General features: G+C 39.6%; 1 protein-coding gene across 2 annotated transcripts in view; it reads left to right on the top strand.

The window, feature by feature from the left end:
* Window positions 1–26,491, top strand: part of NRXN3 (neurexin 3) — a 1,051,320-nt gene that overhangs the window by 1,002,673 nt on the left and 22,156 nt on the right. For both annotated transcript variants that reach the window (XM_086748180.1, XM_086748181.1), the window contains one exon: window positions 9,419–9,494. In XM_086748180.1, the coding sequence (XP_086604306.1) occupies window positions 9,419–9,494 (76 nt within the window). The remainder of the gene's footprint in view (window positions 1–9,418; window positions 9,495–26,491) is intronic.

Genomic DNA, 26,491 nt, shown 5'->3' with positions numbered 1-26,491 from the left:
ACTCCCTCCCCTCCGAGGAAGAAAAGACAAGCTTAATAAAGATGTCCAGGAGAAAATGCCAGCAAACGACATATTGATTTCCAGCAAAGGAGCAAAGTGTAAATGAAAAATATTCTTCTGACACAGTTATTAAGTGCAAGCTAGCACGCAAAGAAAACCCATTTGCTCTTGCTGGAGACTGAGTCTTCAAAGGGCAGCTGATTCATCTCAGATCATTTGAGTCTCTAACTTTCTGAAACATAGGCTTCCCTTTACTAAATGCAAAGGATTTTTCTGTACTTGGACTTCACTTTGAGAATGTAAAACGTTTACTAAAATTCTGATTGTATGCCAAGTAAGCAGAGTTGTTTTCTCCCCATTTTATAGCAGTATAAACAGAAGCATGAGAAAAGGAGGCAGTTTTTCTGGTGTCAGACAGTGAATTTATGACAATATCAGGAATATAAAATCAAGCAACATGAGGGCTCTGATTCAGTGTCCTTGACAATTTGAACTGGGGCAATTAAAAAAGTTAATGCTTACCAGCAGTCTGCCCTGCCCTTCTGCTGGTGAAGTAGGTAATGGGTTTGTTCTTCAGCAAGTATGGCTGCTAGCCCAGCATATTAATAAAATTATTTCTGTGACAGTTTTAGTTAATACATCAGACTGTGTGCAACAGGGCTAGGGCCCACACCAGCTCAATTCTGCAAACAGGCTGGCTTCTTCCCACATATGTCTGAGAACCTTTATTCAGCTTTTGCTTCCTGTGTCCTGCTTTAAACAGATGCTGAGGAGAGGGGTAAGTTGCACCCTGTGCTGCTCAGTGCATTTGGCTGGTGGTCAGCTCTTCTAAGAGGGGATCACAGCACACAGGAGGCCACTCTGAAACTATTTTCAGGACATTTCCTGAAAGAAATGTCTTCTGTTTGAAGACTCTTGGACGAGCATTGGGAAACAACGCTATGCAGATTGCTGTGATTTTCAGATAGTCAGACTCCTGCACAGTGCCTGAATTCAGCAGCTTTGTCCTTCCGGCAGCTCTCACTGATCTCAGGGTGGGAGTTCTTGTGGGTTCAGCTGTAATGGCTTAATTTTTAGGATTAAGCTATTTAGTTAATTTAGTTCAAGGTGGGTATGCCTAGTGTACCTTTCTTGTGGAGTTTTCACCTGCATCATCATCATCTGCATAACTGGGGATATGCTTAAAACAGAGGGCTGACAGTTTCTGTTTCAACTGACAGATTCGTTTCAATAAGAAATAAAAATATAGTAGAGAAGGGGAACAAACTGTATCAAATGATCAAAAGGACACTCTGTGTGAAAATTCTTCCTGCGTGATTACTCTGAGAGGCACTATTCTCAGATAATGACTTCAATGTATAGACGTGCAGCTTTCATCTTCAAGGTACTTCTTTGGGAGCAGGAAAAAGCATATGGAAAAGGAGCAATAGGTTGATGGGGGAGGGGGGTGGGGGAAAGAGTCTCCTCTCATGCCGAAGGTGTAGCTTTTGTGTTTAAGCCAAGAAATTATATTTTACAGGCTGGTTCAAAACTCATGCAAATCTTGAGGGTTACACTGAATAGTTTGGAAAAGACTTGCCAATTGATCCTTTACCATTTCAAGATGAAAGGAGCACTAGTCTGTTAGGAAAGGAAAGAAACAGTGACTCTGTGTGCACGTCATCAATAAACAACCAATCTAGATTCCTGGAAATGAAGTTTTATTTATTTATTTAGCTCCTAAATAGTATGTAATTTCTTCAGGCCAAGAAATAAATTGAAAGGATTTAGAAGGATTTGCTTATCAGCAGAACACCACGTAGCATTACATTCCTTCTGCTTTTGGGAAGGTACATTGAAGTTGGGTTAAGCTGCTGTGGTTCAATACTTCTCTTTCCCCTGTCAGGGTGCCTTGAACAACGGACAGATTAATCCTCCCCACTTTCCGTTCTCGCCTCTTTGCTCTCTCTTCCCTTTTTCTCTCTTTGCCCTCCCTTCCCTTTCTCTCTCTGCTCACACCCCTCGCAACATCATCACACTTCCCACTGCCAGCAGCCAGAGACAAAAGGCAGAAATACAATTTTTTTTTTCCCCCATTGTCTTTGCACAGCTTAGGCACAGAACAAAGTCCCTGAAATTTGGCATCAAACCTGGTCAAGAAGAGTCAGATTTTAGAGTCTTAATGAACTATTGATTCTATTGAGACAGGCTTTCGGTTTTGAGAGGACTAATTCAGCTTTCAAGGCTTCTTTTAAACATGACTGCCCATAACTCTGGATTGACACACAATTGAGGGGATTATTTTTTGCTTTCTCTTACTTAACAGGCTAGTTACTTAATCTCTTCTCTGTTGTAGTAATGGACAAATGGCTGATTTTGTTAAGGCGTAGCTCTCTCATGATCCCTACTTTAATGATATAATTTGACAGCAAATCAGCTTTTATGTCCAGCTAGGAGCGTGCATCCAGGAAATGCACTTTTGCTGGGCTGCTCTTGAAGGGTATGAGGCTCCTGGTTACCTACCAGGTCCTGGCCAGTCAGGGTCCTGGGAACATAAGGGTGGATTTGTTCCCATGGTCTGAAGAAGTCTACAGCTTCGATATCTTGTGGCTCCAAGTACAACTAGCTGAGAGGCTGTACTGGATAGCTTTACTGTCTGCTTTGGAATGACAGAGAGAAATGCATAATGATGTGTTTATATTGCATAGTGATGGAGAGGATGCAAATACCGAATTTAGGGTGAATTAGATTGAACTGAAGATGGATGGGGTGAGTTCTTCCCCACTAGGGCATATACACTAATGGGATTCATACCTGAACGGCTTGGGCAACTGCTTAATCTCAGCGCTAGTGAGCTCTGATATTTCCTTGGGGAGATTTCTCTAGCTTTAGTCCTTGTTAAGTCAAGCTCTGATGTTTAGTTTTGCTAAGCCTGTCTCGTTCCTACATCTCTCCTGTTCTTTTATCTTTTCAGTGGCCCTTCTCTGAATTGCCTCCAATTACTCTAAATCTTTTGGCATTGAATTGTCTGAAACTAAATGTAATATGAGCTATGCTCTCTTGCTGTAAGTTGTTGTAGCCTGGTTGAAATCAATGGTAGTTTAAACCAACAGGATTTGGCCTTCTTGTTTTAGTTTTCTCCTCAAATGAGCTATATGGAGAAAAATTATTAGTTTCATGTTCTTCGATGCATTGCCACTGCAGAGGCAGACACAACCTCTGCACCAGTGTGTGGGGGTGCAAAGGGCTTGCACATCTTTGTGGCTGTGTCTGTGCTGTGATAAAATACATGTTGTACTATCCAGTTGGATAGTACATGAGTTTGAGAGGATTAATAAATACCCTTTAGCCACTGATAGTAGATGCAGGACTGTCCTTAAAAGTTTATACAGTCCCAAATTACAGCTTTTTTTTTTATAATACCTCATTATGATTTTAGCAACATCTTTAATATTTTCCCATTTTTATGCAGATACTTTCTGTCTGTATATAGTAGCTTGAATTCATCCAGGCTGAGTCTCTCAGGTCTGCTGTACTGTAATGAACTCGAGGGTATTTTGCAAATAAAAATTAAATAGAAAGTAAGAAACAAATATAAGGTTTAGAAAGGACAGATGAAAGATTCCCGTTTAATTGCAATAGTGTGAACAGAATACAAGTTCTTTAAAAAGCCCCATTATCAAAGTACAAAAGGTTGAGGTATTCAAGCTAGAAATGACACCTAATGACATAGACACTTCCTCTGCTCTCTTCTTTTGGCAAGGCAGCAAATGCCTCAAGAAACATCTATTTTCTGGAAGACAGAACAGCATCAGTAACATTTTGCCATTTTGGAGTAGCATTCATACTGTATGCTGCTATGCATAGAAGACAGCTTGTTGTCCATAACTCCATAATAAATTTAAGATCTTTAGAAAATACAGCAGTACAGGAGCAGTGGAGGGAGTTAAGTGGTTGGATGTAAGAAAAATTTATTGAGTTTCAGCTCTGCACATTTTAGGTGTGAAAGACAAATGCACTGCTCAGATTAATACAACTGTATTTCCCCACTGTTGAGAAGATGTTTGTGCCTGGCATTTTGTGGTGGTTGTATCTCAAGAAGGATTGTAAATTGTGATTCCTTGGTGGCAAAGAGATTAACACTTCTCTCGCAACAAAGCATGAAGTGTTGCTTTTCAAATAATAGTATTGAACTGGAAGTAATGTGTACAGTGTGAAGAAGAGTTTCAAGAAAAGGCAAGTAGGAAAATTGAATCCTACTTTACCAAGTGAAGTAACGGCCAAGTATGAACTTCTGGAAGAATTTCTCTGCAGGGTTTGAATTTATGGGTCCTTGTCTTTTCTCTCCTCCTAGAAGTGAGAACTCCATCATTCTTGAGTATGTTATTTATAATTTCATAAAGCTGTTCTGTGACAGGACTTATTTTACCCAGCATGCTTGATCTTTCTCAAATAATGGTGCTCCCAAAAAGCAAGGTGTCAAAAAAACTTTGCAGATGGGGAAAGGAAGATTCAGCACCTGCCATTTTATGGAGAACAAAGGAGCAAAGGTTGTGGATCTGATGCATAAATTAGGGCTTTCTGTGCTTGGAAGGATTGGACAGGAAGGGAGTCATCTTAAGCAGGTCTTGCTATGTCATCTCAACTTCCCTTGCACTCTACATCCTACACCAGTACATACAGTGTAATGAACAAAGATATAGAACCATCACCGTGGTGAGATTGAAGAGGCCTTTAGAGTGAATAATTAGGAGGAGGTGATTACAGAACTAATAATTCATGGAAGGGAACGGGAAGCCAATTCTGTGAAACTGAAAGAATTTGAAGGTAAATATGCCCATAAATCCTCCAGGGTGGACTCAGAGTTTAGCACTTTCTCCTACCTCGATTTTATTCCAAGGCAATTTCATTAAACACTAGAGAGAGGGAGAGAAAAAATAATAATATAAATGCCATAAAAAATCTTTCAGAGGAAGGAATAAAAAGGGTTCCTGCCAGAGAGAGATTTTATTGAAAGTTATTATAATACCTATCTTTAGTTTTATGGCCTTTAATACAGGGCCAAGTAATTTCAAAGCTGAAATTCTTTAAAAATGAAATACATATTTTAAAATAGTATAGTATGAATTATTATTTTTAATATAGAATTTAGCTAATATATGGAATAGAAAAATATTTTGTCTCTCATGTTCTTTCCAGTGAAAACACAAACATAATTTCTGTCATAGCATATGGAGAAGTTCCTTTACTATCATGTTGCCTGTACATTAGAATTTTAACATTTACCATCTCCAGGTCACCAGACAGGCACTAAGGAATTAATCTGTTTACCTCCCCTGGGGCCAACAAGTGGCTATAATCAGCCCCATTTCAAAAATGGGGAAAGGGAACCAGAAACGGAATAGCTAGTTTTGCTTACTGCCTCACAGTGAGCGGTTTCTGATGAGAAGAAATTATGTTGGTGGAGAGGGTTTCTGCTCACTACACACTCCTGTCTTGTGAAAGCAGTGGGTTTAATAATCACCTAGTGAAAATTCTCAGCTCCAGGAGGGTTTTGAAAGGTATAGATTCCAGGTACAAGAAGTTCCGGTCTTCTGGAGGTTTTCTTGACTCTGTTTCTGTGGTCAGGAATTTGCTGCTGTTTCTCACTGAAATAGCTTTATTCCTCTGGGATGATTCAGATGTTGGTTTCTGAGCGGAAGGTGCGTGGAAAACCAATATGTGATGGGACTAGAAAATCAGTTAGTGATGAATTGTGATGGAAAGTACTGAGATTAAAAATACAAGATAGGAAATGGCAAGACAGATTAGTGTACTTATCTTTTCTGTGGTTTCCAGAGATCTCGTTAATGACCTTGACTTAAGTCTAACACCTCTTTTGGAGGTTTTTCTCTTTTTCTAACCCTCATTTTATACATACAAAATCAGTAGCATGGGACAAACAGCAATCACAGAGCAAGAAAAACTGGAATACCAGGGGAAATAGCTTGCAGTGGAGATGGGGAGAAAAGGGCAGAGATGAAATGATAGAATCGCATGTGGAACCAGTCATGAAAAAATGCAGATACAGGTTGGAGTTGACAGGGTTGGTCTATATTTGCATTTTTTCTGAGTCCGACAGACTGTGCCCTTCTCCATTCAGAACCAACATAAGCTGCATAAAGATTTTATAGAAGGAAATCTAGAACACGTATCTAAGTGCAGCATACATACATTGCATGTGCTCTTCTTAAACTGCTTATCAGATGGGAAATCAATCAAGAAGGTAAACAAGGGCCAGGCTTCATGACTTTCCAGCTCCTCCTCAAAACTGATCTTGGCTTTAAAATTCTTCATCCCCCATTGTTCAGGAGCTGTCATGCACAAGAGTGGTTGGGGGACCGCAGAGGCTCAGCTTGCCCAGCGCTCTGCTGCTGGCCCTGGCCACATGTGGGGCCTTGGGGACAGAGTCCGGAACAGGACAATGCAATAGTCCTTTAATCTGCAGTGCGCAGGGACTTCCCAAGATAGGTATGGGGTAATAGCTCTGGGTGGATGTTTTTACCCTTGATTTGGCCAATCACTTTCAAGATGCATCTAAACCTTTGTTACCTACCTGTTGCAAGGAGTTTTCTAGTTTAAAAACAAACAAACAAAAACAAAACAAAACAAAAAAAAAACAACCCCCAACACATTATGTAAAGAAATATCACTTGTTTTTTTTCTAGGCATGCTACCTTTCTGTTTTCATATGATGCCTCTAATAAGCAAGAGGGGGGGAAAAAGGGTTATAAAGGAACTTCTTATTCTTTACAAATACTGAATCAGATTGTCAATTCAGTTGGATCTGAGTCAGAGTTAAAGTTGCACGAAGCACTTAGATGTGAGCAACTGGGTAAGTGAATAGGTATAGCAGTTGATAAGCGACAACGACACGTTCTTATAATTTTTATGTTTATTTCTGACTTGAAGCAAATCACCACTATTTTGAGACCCTACATGTGAATTGTCAGATCTTCAACTAAGAGCAAAATCCACATGCTCTAAATTCAACCTGGAAATCAAAACCAGTTGCCAATGTCTTAGCACAGTCTGAGCAAAGAGTTCTAGTGGTGATGGATAATTTATTTTTTATTCACTGTGCTGTCCTTAACACTCTTTAACAAGTGCTTTAGACAACTGTACTATAAATCTGCAGTTTCACTAGCTTCATTTCACCTGCTTAAAAAAAATTCTTGCCGTATAGTTTTGTTGACTTCTTGTGCTAAATTGCTTTACAGTTGTACAATTAGAAACTAGTATCTTTCTACCCAGGGACAGCTGCATTTCAATGTTGGAGGACCTGATCACTGTTTGTAGAAGCAATTTAGTGTTCTTCAGGATAAATAATACTTTATAAAATATATGTAACACAACCAGAAGAATTACAGAAAGTAAATTTATGTTTTGTGCATTCCTTCTTTCTTGACTTCTCACTGAACAGCCAAATTTTAAAGCCATTTTGTGTTAAGAGAGAAGTCACCAGGATTTCAAAAGTGTTCTTCCATTTTCTATGACTAAAAGAAGATGCTAGAAAAATGCCTCCCCATTGAGGCAAGATTATGAAAGTATTTAAGCATAAGACTACTGCAAAATTGCATCCTACAAAATGTTGCCAAATGGCAGTGCTGCAGTAAGACTTAGTAACACATACAGTAGGGATTCCCTTACTTCATGGCTGTTTTTTTACAGATACTTTATTTTTATTATTTTTATTTACAGCTGACTGATCCTATTTTTCTTTTTTGGCTCACTCTAAGCCACTGAAATCAAGAGTGAAGGAATGTCAAGTCCAATCTTGTCTTTCTGACTGAAAGCTTGGTTTTGGTTTTTTCCTTAGCTCAAATGCATGGAGGGGGAGCACGAGGGACTTCTGGCAGCAGATAGAAGGACTTGCTAGTGTTAGGGCCACAGGAGGCTAAAGAAAAGGCTGAGACCTCAGAACAATTAGGCAAAGAGGGAACAGGCAGCATGTTGGAGACAGCTATAGCAGACACAGGAATGTAAAGGAGACCTTATTTAGAGCTAGTGAGGCTTTTTCTGGAGTAAGGATTTGGAAGGCTTGTCATGATGTGAGATTCCCAGGAATATTCACCTGAACTACTAAACTACAGCATACTGAAGTACAGCTGCCCTGCTCCTGAGGAGCTGAGATTTTAGCAGTGCTTCCTGTCTGGTGATGAACATTTTAGTTGTTTTGTTTCAGAAGCCATCCCACTAATCCCACTGCTCAGCAGAATAGGCAGATCTCTGCAAGGAGAAGTTGTTAAGGGAGACAATTTCAGCAGAAGCCCTGGTTTCAGCTGATGCTGCAGAGATGGGGTAATTTTGTATTGTGTGCAGGAACGTTACAACCTGTGTCCAGAGGCTGCCACAGGCTCTCCCTAATGGTCTGCATTACTAATTCAACTAATTGCAGCAATTACGGGCAGGAGATGCTGCTGGGAAGAGACGCCAGTACACTTCTCTCTAACATGCTGCAGTACATGCTGCTCATTAATTAGACCAGCAGAAGGGAAAAAAAAAAAAAAAAAAAAAGAAGAAACAATTCACCAGCTGGAAATGCAGAGGAATGTACTACTGAAACCTGTAAGGGATGTGAACAGTCACAGTTTGGTTTAAACCTTTCAGAACCAGATTTTCCAGCCTATCAGCACAGTCCCAGTAATGTCCCTGTTCACTTGGCAAGCAAGCAGGTGAGGTTACATGTCGGGCTTAGCTGACACATGCAGAAGTTGTTCATAGTGCAACAAGTCACTTGCACAGATATTTACTGTCTGGGTAATTACAAAGCACTCCCAGCCAGAGGTGCATTACCAGAGCAGAAATTACCTCTGCCTCAGACTGATGCATCTAGCAACACAGCAAAGAGTACTTTTAGCTGCCTGGGTGATGCATATTATCTGAGTCTATCTGGTGTGATTTTCTTTGCAGAAAGTATGTTCAGCCTGAACATGCCTCGTATGTTCAGTCTCTCAGTAGGTGCTTTCTGGCTGGCACTGCATAGTATTGGTATTTATCAAGGAGCCCAGCGTCTTCCAGCTGGACACATCTACTTTGGCTGTTGGAGGACAGTTTACCAGCCAAGCAGGTGTCGTAGCCCGCTGTGCCGACTGTGTACAGCGCGATCCGCCTGCTAACCTAAACAGCCTGGCAGGCACACAGCACCTGTGCACACCTGAAATATTCAGCAGCAGAGGATGAGGACTATTCCTCTGACAGGGTAATCCAGCTCCATGGAGGGCACGTTTATGCAGGCATATCTGGAATGCTTGGTTAAAGTTAAATATTTTAAAAGTTACAAATCTGGAACTTTTTTTTTCTAGGATACTTAGCTGCCTCTATAATAGGCTCTTGAGTTGCAAGTATCTTATATTTTTTTTCTGTTCTTTTTCCTTTATTCCTTTCCTTCACCTGCCAGACAACAGATGATATCGTTTCATCAGCTGAATGTTCCAGTGACGATGAAGATTTCATTGACTGTGAGCCCAGTACAGGTAAGTCAGGTCAGTCTTGATTTGCTTGCTTTCTGATTTCATTTGCAAAAAACAATGCATACATATATTTATATGTGTGTGAATGTATACATATATAATTATATATGTATATATATGTGTGTGTATATGTGTATATATACACACTTATGTATATATACACTGTGTATAAAATAAAAATTATATAGCCAAGCATCAGATCCCATGGACTTGGCAACAGCAAAACACAGATATGTGGTCACTATTTGGTTAATATAAAGTTTTTTTGCATGGAAAGCCAAACTTCCTGAAAGTGATCCCGGCTTAATTAATAGTTTACATGTTTGTAGCACTTAGTCACTAACACAGTGGGAAAGCAAAAATATCAATGTGGCGTGTGACAAATAATAAAGATTTATGAAGTGGGGAGGGTAAATGTTTGAAAAACAGAGGAGGAACAAAAGTGAAGCAATAATGGGTTATTAGCATTGTTTAATCTTTGTTAATTGCTCTGAAGATGGACTGTAAAAGGATACATTTGTCCATGGGATTTTGAATACAGTTAACATGGTAATGTATTTATACTAATTTTGTTTCCTGTGAGTCCAAAGAAATTGAGGAGCACCAAAACATAGTTCTAACATAACAAAATTAGTAGTAATTGTTGCCGTGTTATCTGCAGTGATGCTTCAAAATGTATCCGTTAAAGAGTCAGAAGGACTGGCCATGTGGGACTGACTCAACCTCTCACTTTCAGATACATTTTGATAAATTGATGGCTTTTCTTTCTGGTGAGATATATGATGTGATATCCAGCAGGCAACTGCAGTCTACTTTATTTCTTATAGGCTTTTTCAAGTCTTCTTTTTTGAGGCTTGCCATGAGTTAAGCATTTCTATAATAGAGAACAGACATCATCGAATTTCTGTGTACATTTAAAAGAAAAAGAGAGAGTTTAGTCAGAACCTTTTGTCCTAAAAAGTGGAACATATGAACAGTTCAGGAGGGGGTGGGAGGGGTTATTTTGTTTTGTTTTGTTTGTTTTTGCTTTGTTTTATTTGGGATTATTTCTTTTTTCTTTAAAAAAATACCCAGAAAGCATTATAAATGTTCTGTTTCTAGTTTCCTGAAACCATTTGATTAATATAATAATAATATTAAAATTCACCCAAGGCTAGTTCTTTCATATTTCTTTTCAATTTGTCATGCTGTGCCTGCATTTTTTGGTAAAACTTGGTCCTGCATTAACCTGAGATTGGCATTGCATTGTAGCTGGGAACTTCCACCCATACTCTTGACTTGCCCATGATGGCTGGGAATGTGATGACACAATGACTGATCTTAACAGATAGTTCAATGTACTCTCAACTCCTTTTTTTACAGATCTCTATGAGTTTTTCAACTCCCCACCCAGCAGAAAGGCAGTCCAAATAATACTAGATTGTGAAGCATAAACATTAAATGGGATGGGATATTAAATACGAGTAGTAATGAAACCAGTGCCGTGATTATCATGAAAGTGAGGTGTGAGTTTTACAGGACTATACTAAAAGGACTAATGTACCACAACTAATATGCAAGTGAATGGATAGGAATAATTTCACTATAGCTTCACTAACATTTCAAGACTTTTTTACAATTTTTTTTTTTATTCTAGTTGCCAAGTATTTTATTTAAAGGAGGAAATGAGATCTTTACCAGACTCCTCCTCTTGTTTATTATTGTCATTTATATTTCAACATAGAATTCATTATTACTTCAATGGCTATAAATTGTAATAGCAATGTTTTCAGCTTGTGCTGCCAGTGGAAAAATCAAAGTTTGGGGACAAATTTGGTAAAACAGGTTGTTTAGCATGAAATTCCAGAATGCTTTAGAGCAACATTTCCAGACCAAAAATACCTCTCTTCTGACACAGTTAGAAATCTAATGCTATAAATAGGTATAAACTGGATTTCTAAAAATTACTTGCTTTTGAAAATCCTACTAAGCATTACAGTCAGCAGCTATAAGTGCCTACAGACATTTCAATATCTACCATGTAAAATAATATGATTCACTGAAAATCTACTGAAGGTACTCTCCTAGACTAGTAGATAATCTGAAAACTTCACCCGATATCTTTTATCGCACTCTACTCCTCCTCCATAGGATGGCCATCCGCATGAGCCACTGAAATCTGAATCTTTTCTTGGGAATTACTGTGGTATTGAGAATAAACATTAGCCTGCTGATATGTAAAAAAAGTCTCCCAGATGGTCCTGGCTGATGAAATTTATGCTTTCAGATTTTAAGGTTTCCTGCTCTCAGAGGTGCTGGTGTACAAACTCGCCAGAAGGAGGAACAACATGCAGATCCTTTTTGCATGTAAAAAGCATAAACTTAGCTCATTCCATCCTAATATAAAGGAAAAGTAACAGGTTTATGGTGCTTGTCATTTAGGTTTCTTTGTCTGTCTTCCACTCTGCTCAGGAGCACTGAAGCAATCTGAACTCACTTATAAAAATCCAGTGGTGCTGGCTTGGCTGAGCAGATATGTTTGCCTTTAGACTTCACCAGCCAAGTCAGGATCCTGGCCATATATCAAGATCTGGTACTAAATGTATACATTATGGAAAGAAAAGAGACAGATTATCTTGCTTGCATTTTCTAGTGTGCGGGTTTGAATTTTTTTTTTTTTTAATTGGGCCCATTTGAAGTTGCTTTATCCTGTTCTGTTGACAGGTCAGTGTATTTTATGCTGCCTTCTGGTTTGCCTGATCGCTTTTGCAGCAAATTGAAAATTAAATGACCTAACCCGGCACCGTACCCTTTTTGTTGCTCTGATAATGTATAGCTTTTAAAGCTCTTGAGTTTCTGCCAAACACCAGAACTTGGCCTTCCATCACCCTCAGTGCCATGGTCCAGTAATGCAAAGGTTACTGAACTCACTGCTGCAGCTGCGAGATATGATATACATCACTATGAACCTGCTGTGCAATAACCAAGACAAGGACAGCAGAGAATGTTGCCGTGCAAATCAAAAGCTTTCACATTTCATATGGTTCAGAATCAAATCCCAAGATCTAAATATATTGCTTTGGATTTAGTCCCGCCTCGATCAGAGGCAGTACCCTACAGAGTCCTTTTGAAGACTTTGGTTTTGGTGTACTCAAAGATAGTTCAAAAGGCAGAAAATCATGTCTTCTTTGAGGCTAAATATCTTGTGAGAACAATTTGCCAGGTCTTACTGCCACTTAACTCTCATTGTCTGTTGAATCCAAAGCCCGAATCTCAATAACCACATGATCTTCATCTGGATACTTGCATTTCTTTAAAAGAAGACCACGTAAAGGCAATTTCCTCACTCCGATCCCCTCAGGATTTTCCTCGCTAGCTTGAGACACTTACTGTAGCAGGCTGGCTATCTATCTTCCAGAAGTGATTTCTCTTGGGATTTCTGTAGATCCCCTTGTGTAGAGACCAGGAGCTGTCACAGGACCTGTCCTGACTGAGGTAGCATGCAGACATCCTCCACAGACACATATGTATGCATAAGGAATTATTCTAAGAAGTGGTGGCAAGGACAGCTGTGAATCAAAAAGCCATCTGTATTTTACATAATAAAAAAGAAGGCATTGCAGGTTCAAAGATAAAAAATACTTGCTATTCATCTTATTGCAGGAAAACCTAGATCTCCCAGAACGGGGATCTAAAGCCTTAGATCTCTAGATCTCCCAGAACGGCTTACTCTAAATGCTACAGAGGGCATAAAACCGTTCATCTACCATGAAGAAACATTTACTTCCAGTTGAGAGTAATCCCTTTTATTTCTATGGAAATGTTGTTTGTCCCAGTACGTGTTCAAAAATCTGGTTTCTGTGCCAGAAACATGATGCTTTTCTCTGGTACGAGTATGGGACTGTCTTCTGGCCTGTTCTGGGGAGGTCTGAGGCTCAAATATTCAAGTTCCTCAAAGTTGAAGCCAGGGTCCTGAGCCTGTGCTTTTGAACACTGCTCTGTGGTGGTGTTTTGATCACTCAGCCACTCTGAGAGAATAAAAGATTTGTAAAGGAAGTAGCTTTACTCCTAACTAGGAAGCATTGTGCCATTGTAAGGAAAGACAGCATTTCTCTCTCTCCAGTCAAATGAGGAGCACCCCTACAATCTGACCTTGCTGATACTTCAAAGCCATGAGGATTATGGTTACACTTTCCTGACAGTAGCCTTCTCCTCATACTGTTGCCCTTTTCCCATTAAGCATCTCCATTAGCTCAGCACTCCAGCACCAGGCAGGCTGTATGCTGGTGGCTGGGCAGCTGACTGGGATCATAAACCAGGCAGCTCATTGTACTAGTCAAAATAGTAAGACCCAAACACTCATCAGTTAGCCCAAAGCCCATAACACAACCTCCTGAAATGGTCTGTAGGGCTTTACTCTGGCTCCCTGGCTTGACATAGCCTGTCTTTCTTCCCTGGTGCAGTTGCCAGCTTTCCCTTTCTATCAGACCAACAATTTCCTAGGTGATTTTTTTTTTCCAGATAAATTTATTCTGTGTTCCCTGGAAGGTTTCATGTATCATAAGGTTGACATTGTCTAATCAAACTAGTAAGCTTTTCCCATGAGGGACTGGACACAGCAGTAGAGATGCCAAAATCTGCAGGTTTTTGTACTGGAAGTTACACAGTGTTTTGTAGAACATACCCATACATAGAAGACACATATCCTACAGGTATGGTGTATAATAATTTACTGACCTGCACCCATCCACTTCAGACTCCTGATTTATGGGCTAGGACAATCAAGTTTCCATCTGTGTAAGCTGCAGAACAGGGTGCAGATTTATTTGCAGAAAACAAGCAGAATCTCTCTTCCAAGAGTCTACAAGCAGGCAGCACATTATAAAAAGCAGTATGCTGGAAGTGAAGAAACCTTGACTGAAGAAACCGAGGAGTGATGATTTAGCTCTCATCCTCCTGCATCAACCTGCTTGAAGCACCTAGGGAATTTTCATTGCTTTCCTGGGAGAAAAATCCCCCATAAATCCAGTGCTCAGGTACCCCTCAGTTTCAAACTCAGTTACGCAGCTGTCACTGCCACCACTTGTTAGAATAATTTCTTATGCTCAGTTACTCCTCTGTCAAGCAGGAGTTCTGCTATGTTTCTCATGCTGTGAACAAGAAATGGCCTTTAAAGTTGGGTGCGTGCCTCAGAGTACACAGGCTTCCCGTCTCACAGGCTGCATACCATACAGGTATGTGTACCCGAAGGAGGGGGATTCCTCCGTGGCACTTCCCAGGGCGTAACAGCATCACTTCTTTGATGGAATTTCCTAGCTACGGTCTTACAGCCAAAACAAAAATAAATGAACAAGTTTTACTAATCAATCATGCAGATGACTTACAGGAATTTTTGTTTTCTTTTTTTATGTTAGAAATTTTTACTGAGTTTGGTTTTCAGCATATTGGTCTTTTTTCCTATGTAAGCTCCAAAGGCCCCACCCATGAGGATATTTTACTTATATATGTACTATATACAGTGTGCATATATATCTATGTGTATATACTAAAGCAGTAACTGACCAATATCAGCAGTAGCCCCTACCATCTAATCACACGTTTACACAGAAATTCATGCCTTCATCTAACCCTGGCATCCGCTGGCGTGGACAGATGCATGAGATTGTTATTTCTTGGTGAACAAAGCACGTTAATTTCTTTTTTGTTAGAGTTTTTTCTTTCTTCCTTTTATTTATTTGTTTACCTTTAATTGATAGTTTCATCTACCAATTAGCCTTGGGGTAGGGTGGGGCAGGGAGAATAAAGAAATTATACAGGTATATCCATCGATATATACACATATACTCCGTGTATATATAGATAGATATATACATTGTATATATTTGAAGAACATTTTCTGTCGTTTCACCTCATCTTGTGCCGCATGAATTTTTGGTGATTGACATTTTAGTTTCTTTTATATTACTTTCCCTTTTTTTTTTTTTTTTGGCTCGAAATGGTGCCATACTGCTATTTTTTAATTTTTAAAATCATTGCTGTACTTTTCAATTTATATTTTTGGAGTTCTTCCAACAAAATAATGATTTAATCATCTCAAGAAAGAGATATAGATCTGCAATCCAATAAAGGCAACAAAATCTTTTCTTGCCATCCTTAAGAAATCCACATTTTCAAATATCCCAAGAAAGTTGTGTGCAAAAGAATGAAGATTCTTACCCCTCCTTTCTTTTTATTTTCTCTTCTCCCTACTTTTTTTTAAACTTCTGCAAAGTGTCTATCCTATCTTTTCCCTTTTCCCTTTTTTTTTTTTAAATTGAGTTCAGAGAAAAAACACCCAGAAGGAATAAAAAAGACTCCCCTTTACCCCTGCGTTCTCCTAGGAAAAATTATTCCAACAAAGCAAGCCCTACAAACCGCAGATGGCATAAAAAGAATTTTATTGCAATGCAGAGTATCTGTCATATCTTTTGTTTCTGGGTCAGTGCAAAATCATTTTTATGGCATGCTGTAGTGTAGCTGATCTAACTAACCATGGCCTTCATTAACCGGTGCATGGGCTGTGATGACGCCATCTTGTGTTTCATCAGAGCTACGCATTCAGGCTAACCGAGCAAGTCCGTAGTGTATGGTTTGGGGTGATATCGTTTTAATTTTAATTTTCAGTTGTATTATAATTTCTTCTTTTTGAAAGAGTTATGCCAGTACCGTTGGCTGCTTCTTGCAGCCTGAGTGTTATAGATCTACTTTATTTTATGGGGGTTTTTGCTCTTTTTTTATTTCTCAGTAGCACTCTTTCGTCTTGTCTGTGTCCATCTGTCTTGTCAGTGTGTCTTGGAGTCCATTGGTCCAGTGTTGTTATGTGATTCTGTTCTCTGTTCGTAAGCTGATGTTCAGCTCCCTGCTGCTCTGTCCTCCCTCTTCCCCTCCCCTTCCCCTCCCTCCCTCCCTGCTGGCCCAAAGGGGGTCCACAAAGGGGCACCAAGCTTTGAATGACGTTCTGAGTGTCACCCCGAGGCTTTGGGCTGGAAGTCACAAGGTGTCCACACAGCTTCTTAAGAAAGACAAAGTTTGCAGCTGGAAAGTTTTCGACCTCTATTAACATTTCACTCTTATAAATTGTTTACTGGCATAATGCTAAAGTGACTTCTTATACAGCTCTTTAGGGATTTGTATGTGCATGCTGATGTCTTAGAGTAAGAACGCCAGTTGTCTGTGCTTTAGGCGCTAGAAAATGCTACGCAGGGTGCAGGCTGGACGTCAAAGGGAAAGTACCTCGGCCTTTTATAAAAGGCAGTCTTGGGAAGGGAGTAGCACTGTGCACGTGCGACTGAAATGATATCTATGTGAACGTATTTCTAAAATCCACAGCTTATAGTTCATTTGTAGTTAGGAGACAAAAATGTAGGATGTACTTAAGATTTCTAAGAAAGAAGAGTGCATCTTCACTCTATGGGGTCAGTCTTCTGTTAGTCACTGTGTGATGTCTGCCTCTTTACTGATCCTGGTAAAATCTGTCTTGCTGATGTTTACTTGTGTAACTTGAACACAATTCTGGAAATGCTTCTGGAGTGTCTTCTGCCATATCATCATAAATGTGCAATAATGCATAAGGCAGAAGAAAACAAGCTGAGTTTTCAGGTGTCTGCTTAGACTTGAAACCCTACTTAGAAAAAAACATCCTTTGGCTTGTGCAGTGGTGCACTCCCCAGTGTCATTAATTCTGTTCCCACGGGACGAACTAGTCATGTTAGTGACATGAAAGGCCTCAAGTGCATTAGGATACATCAGCTGGCTCAGTGTCTCAGCTCAAGTTAGTAGAGGAAAAGGCAGTCGGTTTCCTTGCAGATAATGTTCAGGACATCACAAAAAGCATGCTTACACATACTGTTAGCTTAGCTAAAACCCCAGTTGTTTTGCAGGAATTCTTTTGTTCTACAGGGAAGATGAGATGATGAAATCTATGAACTTTTCTCACAAGAGAACGATATTAGGCTTACCTGTTTAAGCTAAGAGTTACCAGAAGAGGGAAGTGATGGGATATGTTCAGATCTCCAACACAGAATTATTTCATTTAATTATTTCATTTAACTTACCCAAGATATGTTTCCTGTACTTGCAGAGGGATAAAAAGAAGATAGGTTTTCTTTCACCAGTAAGAATTATGATCTTATGCTCAGTTCAGTTTTCTTAATTCATATATGATCTGGGAAACATTACTGAGTGCTATTAATTATAGCAAAAATGAATAAATATTTAAGGCTTGCTCAGTTTAGGTTGTAGATCTCTATATGTTTTTCACAACTATTAATTCCTACTGAATCTAAAGATTTTTCTTGGCAATTACTTAAATAAAGCAACTAGTTATAAAATCTTATTAGAATCAAGAAGTTCATGGTTTTGTGTAATGCTGCCCTCTGTCAGATAGACCAGAACAGTCCTCTTATGAGACTAACAGCAAAAGAAACAATTTTTTTTTAGCTCAAGTGGCAGGTTATTGGAGCAGAACAATCGGAGTTTTAGCCCCTGCATCATGAAGTCCAGGGTAACCTTCATACTGGAGTATTGTGATGAGTAAATCAAGTGTCCAGGCATCGGGACAGTAACCTCCAGGCTGTGGCAAAGCTGCTGTATCCTGCTGAATGGTTGCTTTTGTTTGCCTTATGTAGCTTCTGTGATGCCTGCGACTAGCCCTCTGCTGCAGGGAGCAAGAGGCTCACTCAAGCACAGGAGATGCTGTGGAAGGTCCCATTGTGCTCTGGTTCAGCAAACTAAATGTATATATGGATTTCTGACACTTGAAATAGTTCATACTTTTGTTTTCTGTCTTAGGGCAGATGGCTTCAGGTCTCGTGACATTTGTCACTGAGCAAGGGGGAGAGCTGAGAGTTGAGTTGTTAAAGCCAAGGATAAAAAGCCTGAACTCCAATGTGCCTCTCCCATCTCTGCTGTTGATTCCTTCTGTGACTGTGCATCCAGATTGCTCATTTGCCTACCTGTAAGGCAGGGTAAATTAAACACTTCTTAGATAAATGAGGTGGAGATGACGGGAAAGAAGATTTGATTAGTATTTTAATGGACTTTGATATTCAGGTGCAAATGGGTATGCAATACACCAAAATGGTACTGTACTGCTAACTACCAAAAACATATAAGTGAATTGTCATTGCTGAGATTTTAGTACTAAGTGATATCTTCACTTGCTGTGGCAAGTAACATCACATATTTTTATGAGGTAGATACAACTCCTAATCTGTTAATGCTGACAGAAACAAGTGAGGGATACAAAAGCCAATATATTCATGTCAGGGAACGTTGGTGTGGCATCATTTTCATTAAACAGGACTTTTTCATCTAGAGTTAACACATGCAATGGAATGAACCATGCTCAGGCTATATAAATTAACATCATGAGTGGACTACAATATACAGATCTTTTATATCAGCACTTCCAGCACTTTAACTTGCATCCTCATCAGAATTTTGCTTCAAAAGCTTCACAGTTTCTTCAGCCTGACTTAGCTGGTGTAAGTTTCCCTAGTTTTGCATTTAAGATCAGGAGGAGATCAGGATGAGATCCACAGTCTGGCTACCTTGCCCTTGCTGCCTTCCAGTCTTTTTTTAAAGCATGTTCTCTAAACTTGAAGCCATGTGCACTGTCACATTCTGGCAATCCCTCTAGTGCTGTGCCTATGTTATCAAGCTGACACATGTCTAAAATACTAAGATATGATATTTTCAACCTGCTGGGACTTGCTTTTTGTCCCTTTGATTTTCAGCTTCATAAAATATATGAGAAATAAAGAAAAAATAGCCAATGACACATTCGGTGGAAGAGAAAAGCTAGCACATGGCTCAGGAATAGATTTTGCATCAAAAGCAAATGTATGTATGTTAGACTCTTAAATGTCTACAGCAACGGATTAGTTAGCTTTAACCAAGAAGAAACTATCTAATTCCTGAAAGATATATAATATCTGTTAGAGAGAAAACATGTTGAGCTTTTACAGATACGAGTGACAGAGATACACTTTTGCTCTTAAACGGTTTTGTTATATATTTCTTTTGATCATTGTGCCGACACCTGAAGGTGCCTTATGTATTAGAAGCCCAAAGGTACTGATATTCACATGAACTGTAACACCTGGAATGATACCTCAGTAAAGCAGGAAAACCTATTCTATTTCCATTTTCAATCAAGTAAAGCATGAGATACCAAAGCTTATAATCATGTCGAAGAGGTTTTTACCTTTGCTTAATTCTATCTATCTATTTCAGTTCCTGTTTATTAATCACAAGAGCTAGAAATCAGTGCTTTATCCCAATGGTAAGCAGCAGGGAATCCCAGTTCCTGAGTGATGTGAAGTGTTAACGCTTACCTTAAATGCTGTGTAAGGAGCAGGTGACAAAGATCAGTTTTGAAATTAGATTGATTTGAAATTGCAGATGTCTGCTAATTCACAACATATGTTTTTCTGCATTTTCATTGTGCTAATAAATACATTATTAAAACCTTACAAAAGAGCCACACTCAAGGATTCATTTTTCTGCTTCTGCAGAATCTCATAAAAACTGAAGTTGTTTGGTCCCATGGGGTGGTGTTATAAGGATCATCGGCTCCTCTTTTGAAATTCAGAGGAACTACAACTATTTTACAGACAAGCATAAAAAATTTCAAAATTAGCTTCTTTTAGAGCAACACGAACATTCCAGCACACTTGTCTCTTCCTGGTTTCACTTCATCTCAGTATCAGAACAAAAGGTGTTCTGTCAACAATAGAAGTTGTTCTGTCTTTACAGGACAGCAGAATTGCAAAGCAATTTTAAGCTGGCTTTTTTTTTTCTTTTTAAGTGGATGTCAATAATTCTTTTTTATTTTTTTTCCCCTGGTACTGAAACCAGTATGACTGATTTTACAAACTAGTTTTAGTGACTACTGATTTTCACTGCTGAAATCTTGGGAGTTTTGTAAATTTTATATTTGACAGACAAAAAGAGCAAAAATTGCCCTGTAATAAGTTCAGGGTATTTTCTAGGGTATCAAAATATAATTCAAATTTCTTCTTCTGACCTCTCTCCCTGAAACAACATCTATTTGGAGTGCCTGTATTTCCCCTAGAATCTGTGGTTCTTCTGTATGCTGCTACTTTTAGTGTTGAAACACGGATCTTTAATATATTGCAAAGCATGTGCGTGCATACGTTCTCTCTCTGGGTACACATGTGTGTATATTTATACATCTGTTAATGCTGTGTTTCTGTTCTGACTAAAAGGAGCATTTTGGTGAACTGAAATAGAAGAGTAGAATAAACTTGTTTAGGAGCTTTACAACCAAGTGTGGAACAAATAGATTGCATCTTGTCTTATCTTCTTTCTCATTCTCCTGTTAAGTTCCATTAATTCAAGTCTTCATTTTATGTATAACTCACTCTGAAAGCAGTCAGTACATCCCAGCATTTTGGGGGAGGTGTTTCGTGAGTGCAGGGAAGCGTGACTCTTGAGTTTGAGATCTGGGCATAGTCTAAAACAGGGGACCTCCAGCACACATCTGAACTCGCAGCAGGGAGGTGCCTTTGGCGAGGTTCTGAATCACTTCACTCTGCCAGGGAACTGGGGACTCTCAGAGAGCTGTGGGGAGGATTTAGGAGGTTTTGACAGCCAAAGAGAAAGTCAAGGAACTTGGCAGTGTAGCAGGCATATATATGTATCTGAAGAAAAAAAAAAGTACCTTTTTTGCTGTAGGTTGGACATACTACCAGCTGTACTGTTATTCTGGTGGTTGATGGGTAGCCTTCCCATGGACAAAATGCTGCCATGTGCTCCACACAGCAGTAGAGTGAGTGAGCTCTGAGCAAGAAATGATGAATGATGTCTGAGCTTTATTTTCTAATAAGATAACCAAGAGATTTTCAGGTTGGCCTGAAACCCTTTGCTTCACATTTTTAAACATGCCATGTAAGTCCAAAGGGAATACAGAGACCAAGAAGGTAGTTGAAAGTGTTTGTACTCTAATTCCTTTTTGATAAACAGTGAAGATTTGATGTTGGCAAAGTACTGTGGGGACTCCATCTAGTTTCCTCTGAACTGTCTGTGTCAAATCCAAAACAAGAAAATGTTTTATGACTCCTAAAATGCAAATTTCAACTTTTGTCTTAAAATGCCTTTCCATTTTGAAATTTATGCTTTTAAAAAAATTAAAAATTAAAAGTTCCCATTCTAACAAAGTGTCTTATTATAAAACAAACTAAACTTAAGTTTTGTAGTCATAAGTATTTTGTGGGGATTTCACTACACTTGTCTCTTTTTTTTTTTCTTTCTGAAAATATGACTAGTAACCTTGACCTTTAACTAACTTGGGAGCTTTTCACTACTCCTTTTCAATTCTTCAACTTCCTTTCTCCTCTGTTAGGTTCTCCAGAACATTAAACTATATTTTTCTCCATAGGAAACATCTGTCTCTAGCTCTGTACCAATTGTAGTAGAAGAATAAAATCTTTGATTACGTTTATCAAAGTAGTTCGGCCAGTATATTTCAGCATCTTCAGTTCTTTAATTCATAGCTTTTCATTTTGAACAGCAATGGTAAAAGTCCATCCCTGAAGTTGTGTTATCTTTCCCACATATACTGTTTTCCATATCTGTCACTTTTCCCTTGGAAAGGAAAAGCAAACAAAAATGAATTTGGAGAGAGAGGGGGAAAAGTCTTCTTCACTAAGGCAATATTTTTAGAAACAGCTGGTAAAACAAACTGCAAATGTTGTGCCTGGAGCACCTCTATTCTAATAACAGGATTGTTTAAAGATGAAAGCAGCCATTTGTGTGTCTAGCTCACTCTGTTAGTAGTAATTCTTCCTCCATACGGGAAGAGCGGGGAAACCTGGTGTGGTAGTTTGTCCCTATCTTACCTCCTCTGAAAAGATATTTACACAGTTCTCCACTGAGGAATGGGCATTCCAGCGGTGCTACCTACAGCAAACGCAAAGAACTGATAGCACAGGAAAAATGAATCTCGGCCATCTATACCTCATTTACAATTGAACTAGTAGGTTTGTTATTCTTCTGGTGATTTTTTTTCTTTGCCTCCCAGATGACCGTTCCTTCCTGATGACAAGCTGCAAGTTTTCTGTTGGCCTGTCTCGTAGATGGCAAGTGTCCAAACATGAGCTGCCAATTCAGATAGTTTAAGAAACTCTTAAAAGTTGCCAGGCTTGGCTCTTCTCATGTAAGAAGACTATATTCGCACGGAAGTGTTGAAAGTATCCTGAGGAACTTGAGCAGTTTTGTTTCTTTTTCCATACCAAATTTGCTTAGCTTCCATTAAAGCTACTTAATTAGGAGCCTGAGCACTAAATGAGGTAACAGCCATTCGGTACTTTTAAAAACAGGCTTTTTGTGAAGGCCCAGCTTTATGATGATATTTGGAGTAGCAACTGGTATTGATACCTACTGCTTTTGCCTTAAACTCCCTATAAAAGCAGTATTGTTTTTTGTGTTTTATTGGGATTTAATCTCTGATGCCAGCTACACGTTCAACTTGGTTATTTAAAATGAATTTTAGCAGTTTGATCTTGGAGATGGCTGCATGTGTGAATGTCCAATAGCTCCAACAACATTTTATAGCTGTATTGCCGTAATTTTTCCAGCAGCTGAGAGGAGCTTTGTGGATATTAGTGCAGCTGAGCGCTTGCTTCAAAGATCTAAATTTTAGATTTATATGCTGACAAGAGATAGTTAATCCTTCTGTGGACTGGGCCCTTAAGGACTGTCTGAATGGCAGGACTTGAAATAAGACCTTGGAGTCTTAATTCTTCTTTCACTTTCAAACCTCAGTTAATCTCTCCTTCCCTTTTAAACAAAGGTTGCATTTTGATACTACAGATTTCTTAAACCTTCTGTCAGATACACACTCCAGGAGGTCATTTTTCTGGGGATCCAGTCACGTTAGGGCAATGACAGCTTTTACTGCGGTGTGTCATATTACATTAATTTTCTTATTCAGAGGAGATTTCAGCAAATGCAAAACAAGACGAATGAGCTATCTACAGGGAAGTTAAAGATTTCAGACATCAGCTTAGAGCAGTGATGATTGTTCCTTGTTGAACAGCAGTTCTTTATCAGTTTTCTCTTTTGTTTTGTCTTGTGCTGTTCTTTTCTGGTAATGAAATGCATAGAACTGTACACATCATTTCAGGGGTAGCAGTGACAAAGCTGAGTGGAGAAGCACTGTTATCTCTCTGCTCCATTACAGTGAAGCCTCTGCTTGTACACAGCCTGAGTTCTGAAAATAGTTGGAAAGCTTAATAAGCATAGGGAACTGGTGCAGAGGAAAGAGATTCTCTGCAACAGAGGATTAAGGGATGACAAATGCAGTTTCCTTTTGTAAAATCCAAGAAATTTGAGCTCTACGCCTCTGCCTGGAGCACTGGGAAAGGTGCTGGAAATAGGAATTAAGAGGAAAAATAATATATCTGTATACATGTGTGTGTATGAACATAGCTATATGTAATATATGGTACATATATGTGTGTTAACTATATATATATAAAAACATAAGTATTACTCAGTTATAGAATATGATGACAGATTTCAGATAGTTCTAGCAAATATCTTAGGTATAAAAACAGATTGCTCCAAATATCTTGTCCCCAGGAGTTGATCTGCATGTTACATTGCAGGTCTCTGTGATTTTACTGTAAGAAATGATGATGCACATGCTCTACCTCTCACTTAGTGCTAATGTAAGGTAGCAATAATGCATATAAGCATTATTATCAGTGTAAAACTGCTGCAGGTGAGTAGCAAATCATGCTCTTAAGTTTCTGAGGTAGGATAGTTTGCCAGACTGAGCATTAGATAAGTGTCGTAGTTCAGCCCTGATCAGGACCAGACTACGCAGTCTCTCTCTCACTCCCCCCACACTCCGAGAGAACAGGGAGAGAAAATATAAGGAAAAACGGCTCGAGGTTTGAGATAAGGACAGGGAGAAATCCTTAAAGTTACCGTCACGGGCAAAACAGACTCGACTTGGGGAAAACTATTCATTTATTATTACAAACAGCAGGATAATGAGACAGAGAACAAGATAACCTCCATCCACCCCTCCCTCTTCCCAAGCTTAACATTATCTCTACTACCTTCCCCGCCCCGAGCGGCACAGGGGGGAAGAGGGAATGGGGTTTGCAGTCAGTTCATCATACGTTGTTTCATGCCGCTGCTTCATGGTCGGGGGAAGAACTCCTCACATTCCTCCCCTGCTCCAGCGTGGGGTCCCTCCCACGGACCACAGTCCTTCGTGGAACTGCTCTGGCATGGGTCATCTCTTCCACGGGGTGCAGTCCCTCTAGAACAGCTGTCCCAGCGGGCCCTCCACGGGCCACAGCTGCCTTCAGGCATCCACCTCCCCCGGTACAGGGTCCTTCACGGGCTCCAAGTGGATCTCTGCTCCTCCGTGGACCTCCATGGGCTGCAGGGGGACAACCTGCTCCACCATGGTTGTCACCACAGGCTGCAGGGGAATCTCGGCCAGGAGCCGCATTACTCCTCCCCCTCCTTCTGAACTGACCTTGATGTCTGCAGCCGTTCCTCACAACAGGCTGGTAGATGTCTCTCAGGATCTTTTTTACATCTTATTCACTTCTCATCTCCTCTCCACTTCTTACAGCCAGGCTGGACCGAGTCGGGCCCAGCTGGCTGCCTGGCGAGAGGCCAGAGGGTGAGGCCTGCAAGGCCCATGCGGCCTCCGCCTCCCCCTCTGTGCCTCTGCCCCCGCTCAGCTTCTTCACATCTTCTCTTCTCTTTTTTTTTTTTTTTTTTCTGTTTTCCCCTTCTTAAATACGTTATCGCAGAGGCGTTATCACGGAACATTCTGCTACCAATCGGCTCGGCCTTGGCCAGCAGCGGGTCCGCCCTAGGCCCGGCCTAGTCCACTGAACAAAGGGGAACAACTTCTAGCAGTTTCCTACAGAAGCTACCACCTTAGGCCCCCCCTCACTAACAAAACCAGAACAATAAGAAACAGTGAATTAGGAAATTAATTGCATGCATGAAAAAAAAAAATGCATGCAGAAGGAATTCCTGGGAGACTACATTTGATAATAGGCTTAAAATATCAACAGCAGAACTTTTTCACCACATTCTCCACTTGTTTATAACTCTCTTCCAAACCTTTTGTCCAGAGCATTTATAAATGGGATGTTGAATTTTCTTTTGGAAAAGGAAGCAGTCAGCACTTTGATCTTCATAGCAGTGTGGAATTTTGATGCAAATTAAATAGTTTCATGGTAAAAAAAAAAATTAAAAAATTGTGCGTAGATTCCTGTATATATGCATGTGCATGTGTAATTAACCACATGGCTGGAAAAACTAGCAGACTGATGAGATGTTGAGTGCCTTCAGTTTTCACTGGGATTAATGAAAGTAGAAAGTATTTAGCAATTTGTAGGATTGGGACTGAGTTTATATAGTTATATGTGGAAAAAAAATCACTATATAGAATTAGCTAGACCTTTAAGTCTGGAAAACTGAAAATCTATATGGTTTAACATAGAGGAGAGACTTTAGCTGGAGCATTTCAAAGCTCAGCTGTAGAGTACAACAGCTTGGTTTTATATGGTGCATATCATCCACATTTTTTACTGTATTTCATTACAGTGCTCTACTTTATTCTGCATGGTTTGAATACATGAGAGCTACCTGTTGGTTTTCTGAGATCAGGCAGCTTCTGACTTTCACTTACGTTTTTGAGTCCAGTTGGTGCATCTGTACTCTGCACATTAGCATTCCTGAAGACAGCAGAGATGAACCTTTTGCTTAGAAAATATGTTCTGTCTTTAAAGTAAGTCATTGCAACTTCAGTTCTTATTTCTGCACTTGATGATGTTCTGGATCTTCTTGATCTTCTCTGACAGAACACCCAGCCCTATATGTCAGGTACTGTGTTTGACCAGAAAGGTACTGTTAGTACTTCAGTATCATTATTTATCTCAGACTTTAAAAATGTTTTGCAGGTTTTAAAAAGAAGCTTT

Source organism: Chlamydotis macqueenii, chromosome 5 (assembly GCF_036417535.1).
Source record: "Chlamydotis macqueenii isolate bChlMac1 chromosome 5, bChlMac1.mat, whole genome shotgun sequence".
In the NCBI taxonomy this organism is placed as follows: Eukaryota; Metazoa; Chordata; class Aves; order Otidiformes; family Otididae; genus Chlamydotis; species Chlamydotis macqueenii.
The sequence above is the reverse complement of the archived record's forward strand: the minus strand, read 5'-3'. Positions and strand labels throughout refer to the sequence as shown.